This window comes from Neomonachus schauinslandi, chromosome 12, assembly GCF_002201575.2.
Source record: "Neomonachus schauinslandi chromosome 12, ASM220157v2, whole genome shotgun sequence".
NCBI lineage: Eukaryota > Metazoa > Chordata > Mammalia > Carnivora > Phocidae > Neomonachus > Neomonachus schauinslandi.
The window spans coordinates 99,118,956-99,125,754 of NC_058414.1; the positions used below are offsets into that span (position 1 = coordinate 99,118,956).

Genomic DNA, 6,799 nt, shown 5'->3' on the forward strand with positions numbered 1-6,799 from the left:
AGGGATGGTCCTTTGGGGGAGGACTCAGGTGGGGTAGTGGATGAGAAGAGTCAGGTGTTCCCCCCTCTGTGCTCATGTAACAGCCCCAGAACCTTCAGATTTTAATTTTAATGACACTTTAAGTACACACATAACCATTCTTTCATTCCCCCTGGAAAGGCTCCTGACCCAGTCAGGCCTTGGGGGTGGGGGGTGGGGCTGGGAGGGTCCAAGAAACAAACGTTCTGATGGGGTCTCTTGGTGAGATTCCTTCCAAGACTCACGTCTGAACTGTTCCCAGCAAGGGTTCACTCTTAGCATTGTCTTTGTCACAGAATGTCAAAGCTGGTTATCCTTTCCGGACTTTTCTCTCCAGGAAGATAAAGAGGGAAGAACAGCCATCGGGGCGCAGGCCATCGTGCTCAACGCCCAGAAGATCCCCAGCATGGGTCTCTACAACCAGCGAGCCAAGGAAGGGGCCTGGAGAGAAGAGGGCTCAGAAGAAGACGGGGGGCGCTGCCACCTCTGTGGGAGCGGGCCAGGCTGGGGCCGAGAGGTCGGCGTCGGGGGCGGGGTGGGCGGCGTGGGCGGTTTCGCCGTGGATGCGCTGGTGCCGCACCAGGTGGGTCTTGCGGCTGAAGCTCTTGCCGCACTGCGGGCAGGAGAAGGGGCGGGAGCCGGTGTGGATGGCCTGGTGGCGCACCAGGTTGGTTTTGGAGCTGAAGCTGCGGGCGCAGACGGCGCAGGCGTGGGGCCGACTGCCCGTGTGCACCGCCTGGTGGCGGCCCAGGTGCGACTTGCGGCTGAAGCGGCGGCCGCACTGCGCGCAGGCGAAAGGCCTGGCGCCGCTGTGGGCTCTGGAGTGGGCGACCAGATTGGGCCTCGAGCCGAAGCGGCGGCCACACTGCGCGCAGGCGAAGGGCCGCTCGCCCGGGTGCACCCGCCGGTGTCGCGCCAGGTGCTGCCCGTGGGCTAAGCCGCGGCCGCAGTCCGCGCAGGAGGGCCGCTCGCCGGCGGCAGCGCCCTGGGTCGCCGGGCTGTCTCCGGGCGCGCAGGCCAAGGGCTCGGCAGCGGCGGGGTCCACCGTGGTGCCCAGCGCGCACTCGTCGCACCCAAAGGGGCGCCCCTCGCCGCGGTGCAGACGCTGGTGCGTGGCGAGGTTCTTCTTCCAGCCGAAGCTCAGGCCGCAGTCGGAGCAGGAGAAAGGCTTGGGCCCGGGAGGGGACGGGGTGGGGGACGGGGCGGGGGACCCCGGCGAAGCGGGCGCGTCGGGAGAGGATGCGGCGCGGCCGGCCGCCTCGTGCACCCTTTGGTGCCGCACCAAGTGCTGCTTGTGCGTGAAGCTGCGTGAGCACTGCGCGCACTGGTAGGGCCTCTCGCCGGTGTGGATGCGCTGGTGGCGGATCAGGTGTGTCTTTTTACGAAAGCGCTTCTCGCACTCGGTGCAGGGGAAGGGCCGCTCGCCCGTGTGCGTCTTCTGGTGCGAGCCCAGGTGTATCTTCTGGCTGAAGCGCTTGCCGCACTCGGCGCACGGGTAGGGCCGCTCGCCGGTGTGCGTGCGCAGGTGGCGGGTCAGGTGAGCCTTCTTGCTGAAGCGCTTGTCACACTCGGAGCAGGGGAACGGCCGCTCGCCCAGGTGGCTGCGCAGGTGCAGCAGCATGTGCGCGCGCTGCGCGAAGCTGCGGCCGCAGTCCGGGCAGGCGCAGGGGCCCTCGCCGCGGTGCAGCCTCTGGTGCAGCCGCAAAGTCAGCTGGTCCCGGAACCGCCGCTCGCACTCGCCGCAGCCGTAGGGCTTCTCCGAGCTCGGGGCCCAGCCGGCCAGCGCGAGGCCGTCCAGTGCCCCCGGGGCCCCGGGCTCCAGCTTGTACGCGGCGGCCAGAGGCCCCAGGTCCGGCGCGGGAAAAGGGCCGGGGAGTAATGGTAGATGCTGGGGCCATTCGCCCTCCTCTTCTGCCTCCTGATCCTCCTCCTCCACCTTCACCTTCCGTATCATCCACTCATCGCCTGAAAAGTCAAAAGCAGGCGAGCCAATTAAGCCCCACTTTTACTTAGGCCACGTTTATTTGCCAACAGGAGCACCGCTTCTGGAGCCCCGCAGTCTGGCTCTTGTTCTCGCCATTCTACTGGAAGTTTCCCGGGAATGACCAAATCCGAAGGTCACCGTTCAGTCCTCCTCCTGGGTTCCTTGCAGCCCAGGAAGCTGGTGAGAGAGCCCCCAGTTCCTCCTGGGTGGGGGCTTTCTCCTAGGCTCCCGCGAGGCTGATGAGTGTTTTCCCTGCCTCTGCAGAAGGCACGGGGGACTTTTGTGCCCCCTGAATATAAACGCTGCTCAAAGTTCAATCCTCAGGCTTCACTCTGGGTTCATCTGCTCACGTAGTTAGCTGCCCCAGAGCTTCCAGCCCTTTCTGGAACCACAGTCTCCCATCAGCTGAGCAGCTCTAACTCCCTTCTAGTGGCCACGGAGTTGCCTCTCCAAGGCTCCCCCTGCCCCTAACTCCCTTCATTCTTGCCTCTGGAGCCAGGTGGGAAATCCCAGTTTAGGAAGAGGAGGATGGAGTTTACAGGAATTGGGGAACCAGTGAACGGTGCCAACCTCTGGAGAAGCGGGGAGCACCCTCTGGGGGAGCAGGTTTGAGGTGGGTCCCACTGGCCCTTTGCCTCTCTTGGGCACTGCAGTGGTCCAGCCAAGAGAAAGGAGCTCAGGGCCCAGACTGGGAGCATCCACTTGGGTTCTCCTCTGCCACTAGCCAGTAGTGTGACCTTGGTTAACTTACCTCTGTTACCGCTCTGAGCTCACTGTGTTAGTTTGCTTGGGTATAAGGGTTGTGTTAGTTCATGATTCCTAAACATGGTGCCACATCAGAATCTCCTGGAGACTTTTACCAAATGCATCTATGGGAGCAGGGTGCATGAATCTGTTCTCTTTCTTTAAAGCTCCCAAAGTCATTCTTGTTTAAGAACCACTGAACCAGATGAGCTGAGTCCTGTCTGGCTCTGGAAGTCTGTAATAGCCTGAGCACTACTGGACATGCGCACACAGGCTGCCACAGTTAGATTTACTCCCAGTTTCTTTCACCGATCCATCAGTTCCAAACAACTATTTATCCTATTGTGACAATGCTTTCGTTTTCATTATGCCACTCTTCTACTCAAGAACCATCAACAGCTCCCTATTATTTACAGGATAAAGTAAGTTCGAGCTGCATCTGAGGTTCATGCCAACCTAGTCCAACTGTCTTACTACGTCCAGGCATAAATGCTCCTCCGCAGCCAAGCTGGTCTGCTCTAACCCCAACCACACGTCGACGTTTCTGTATTAAAGTCTCTTCTCAGCCTAGAATGTTTTCTCATCCTCCACCCCACCATCAGAGCTGATGTCTACACCTCCCTCAAAATGTAGCACAGATCACCAAAATCTTTGACAAATCCAATGCATGAGGCTCTCTTACCTACCTAGAGCACTTACTGTTAACACCGTTACGCTGCCGTGCAATGTGGCTTTATTGTTATTTGTTCTTTTAATTCCTTATTCTAGTTCATATTAGTGTCATCTCAGCTAGATTTTAGCTCCTGAAAGGCAGATGTCTTGTGTTCCATTTCTGTATGTGTCTAATACAAACGAGGATTGCCACCATTTATTGAGTGCCAACCACAGATGACACATGGTCCATCCACTGTCACAAAGCTTCCCAGGAACCATGAAGTGACTCTTCTCCTTGCTCACAGGTGAACAAACAAGCTCCTGGAGGTGAAGGAGCCTATCTAAAGTCACTGGGCTAGGAAATGGGGAGGAAGGATTCAAACCCGGTCTGTGTCAGCCTAGGGGCAACCTCGTCGTTCCCTTCTACCTAACGCAGCCTGGACCTAGCAGGCCCTAAATAAGCCCCTGGAATAAGCGACATCAGTCAGGCAGAAGGTGCTCGTGTGGTGGGAGTGCAAGGGAGTGATGGCAGCATTGTGGAGGAGAAATCAACTGTTGGATCAACCTGGGTGTGGGGGAGATGAGTCCAGTACCGCAGATTTGGAGACTTTGGGGACCACCGAGGCCAGTGGAGATTTGGGGGAGGGAGCTTGTCTGAGGGGGGAGGCAATGAAAAGGTAGGTCTTCATGGGAAGGGTAATTCACGTGGTCAACAAGTACACACATAGACAGGGGCGGTAGGAGGAGAAATTCAGACTTCTAGAGGACGTTGAGGTGAGGGTGGGTTTCTCTGGGTGACCAGCCTCTCTGAGTCCTGTCATCTGTGATGTGGAGTTCCCTCTGGGGGCTGAAGCTCTACCTCAGAAAGGTGCCAGGGACTGATTCATCTTAGGTTGGAAGGGCCTGAAGGGGCTGCCTAATCAGATAGCAGCCGGGAGTTGACAAGGCCCCTGTCCCCTCTGCCTGGGCCCCCGGTGGGCTGGAGAGATGGGCGGACTTACCTGGGCAGGAGCCCACGGGCTCAGCCTTCTGTGGCACGCACGCCTGGCCTCCTCTGCAGGGGGCTTGAGCTTCTTCAGTGTGGGCGCCTTCCTCTGGTCTGGGAGCCTCGTGCCCTGGCAGAGAACAGGCTACCTCAAGGACTCCAAAGACATCCCAGACGGACAGAGGTCCCCACTGGTGCCATCAAGCAGGGGCTTTTGCAACCCCAGTCCCAGCCCCGCTGGCAGGATTGTGTCCCACATCATACCTGCAGGGACTGAATTCCCAGCTGCCCCTGGGCAGCCTCAGGCTCCTTCAAGCAGGAGCAGCTGCAAGCTAAGGCTGTGGGGTTGCAAGAGCCACGAGGAGCTTCTGGAATATGTGTGGGAGGCAGTGGAAGCAAGGAAAGGTCCCTGCCCTGGGACTTGCATGAGACTCCTAGGAGGGGGCTGCAGACCTCCCAGCCACCAGAGGGACCCAAGTTCCAGGCATGTCATTGCGCAAGATCAGAATGTCAAGAAGCCAGACATGGGAGCTCCTTGGCCACCTTCCTCACCTCTTCGAAATCTTGCTCAAATCTTACCTTCCCAGTGGGGCCTACTCTCACTGTCACACGATTTAATCATGCAGGCCTCCTCACCCTGCCTTATCCCTGGCCCTCCCTATAGCACATATCCCCTTCTGACACAGTTTATAAGTACATTTGTTTTTATATTTGTTGTTTGCTGACTTTCTGCCCTCACTAAGATTAAGCTCTTGGAAGACTTTGTCTGTTTGGTCACTGAGGTATTCCAAATATGGAGGATAGCACCCTGGCACTTAATAGGTGCTCACCAAATACTTGATGAGGAAGGAAGAGGTAGATCCCACCCCGAGCCACTGCTCATGGGCCCCACCGACTTACCAGAGCACGTGCCCAGCATGCTGTCTTCCCTGGAAGGGGACATCCGCTCCTGGTTATTATGGGACCCTTCCCCAGGCTCACTTTGGGGGGCCATCTCCGGCTGTCCCACAGAGAATCCTGTTATAGGCGGAAGGATGGGACCAAGTAAAGCATCTAATACAGGTGATCAAAGGGAGGGGCTCTTCCCCTTCCCCAAAACAGCTAAGGGACTTTTTCCAACTTGGCTCAGGAAGGAAGGGTCTCTAGCCAGCATGACAGGGGAGAGCCAGGCTCCCCAGCAGCCTGGCCAGGTATCCACCTCAGCCCCTTTGCACTGAGTCAAGGGCAGGCGAAGGAAAAGATAGACTAGATTTAAACATCCGGGTGCTCTGGGAGTCCACATGTGCGCATGCAATCCGGCACATCCTCCACAGGGCCAGGCATGGAAATAGACCCTGATGGAGCTAAGGCTGCCCTACAGGCTCCGGCGGGGGGGTGAGGGGGGGCGGGGCGCCTCTGGGGTCTCAGGGTTGCCATCTCCTGAAGACAGCAGGTAGGGAAGCAGCAGGCCTAGGGTGCTGCTGAATCCTGCCTCCCGCCCACCCACGTTCCTTGAGTGCTGCTGGCTCACCCAGAGAGCTGAGGGCCTCAAAGGTCTCTCTCATGGCAACCCAGGGTAGCTCCTCCTGGGAACCAGGCCACACGCCCTAAGGAGAAAACACATCCTTGTTCACATTCTTCTCCAGACAGCTGCCCCCTGGGCCTTGGCTCTGCCCAACCTCTCCCCATCAGCCATCCCCAGGAGCTCCAAAGGTGATGTCCCCAGGTACAGGTAAGGGGAATGTGGGAAGATGGGTTTCAGAAAGCCAAGAGATCTTTGAAGGCCAAGGCCAAGGCCCTGAAGCCACTTCCGCAGGCTCTGGTCAGCTCCAGAAATCAGCTGCACCCCTACCCTCACCTGGCGGGTCTCTGAATCAGGCCCAGCCCACCAGTGCTCCCCACCCCCCAGTGCCCTTGCCTGGGGACGTCAGGGATCAATCGATTCTCTGGGGAGAGGGTGGAGAGTGGAAGACCGGGGTGGGGAGCCGGGAACGTCATCTCCTGGGCCCTCCGGCTGTCACTGCAGGAACTGGTGAAATAGGAGCCAGCCGGGGGGCGAGGGGCGGAGGTGTCACTATTGGGCAACCGGTGGGGGAGGCCCTCCGAGGAGGGTCTTTGCTGAAGGCAGGAAATGGCTCTTGCTTCCTCTCCCCAAAACCCTACTTCAAAACCAACGCCCCTCCCCCTCAGGGCTTCCCCGGGCCGCCGCACCCCGCCCTCGAGCCCCCTTCCCAGCTCCTCCTCCAGCGGGTTCCCTTCCCCTCCCCCAGCGGACTCCTCTCTCCTTCCCCCCCGCCCCCCCCCCGTCTCTCTGGCAGCCTTCCCTCTGCCCCTCCCTTCTCCGGCTCCCTCTGCCTTCCGCCCTCTCTCCCCGCCGAATCCGGCCGGCTCCCCAGCCCCCCCCCCCCCCCCCCCCCCCCCCCCCCCCCCCCCCC

At 59.3% G+C, this 6,799-nt stretch overlaps 1 protein-coding gene across 2 annotated transcripts in view; it reads right to left on the reverse strand.

Moving 5' to 3' along the window:
* Window positions 1–448: 448 nt before the first annotated feature.
* Window positions 449–6,799, reverse strand: part of ZNF467 (zinc finger protein 467) — a 7,996-nt gene continuing 1,645 nt past the window's right edge. For both annotated transcript variants that reach the window (XM_021692939.1, XM_021692941.1), the window contains exons 2-5: window positions 5,896–5,971; window positions 5,286–5,402; window positions 4,402–4,515; window positions 449–1,983 (exon numbers count right to left, since the gene is read on the reverse strand). In XM_021692939.1, the coding sequence (XP_021548614.1) occupies window positions 476–1,983; window positions 4,402–4,515; window positions 5,286–5,402; window positions 5,896–5,929 (1,773 nt within the window). In that variant the 5' untranslated portion in view covers window positions 5,930–5,971 and the 3' untranslated portion in view covers window positions 449–475. The remainder of the gene's footprint in view (window positions 1,984–4,401; window positions 4,516–5,285; window positions 5,403–5,895; window positions 5,972–6,799) is intronic.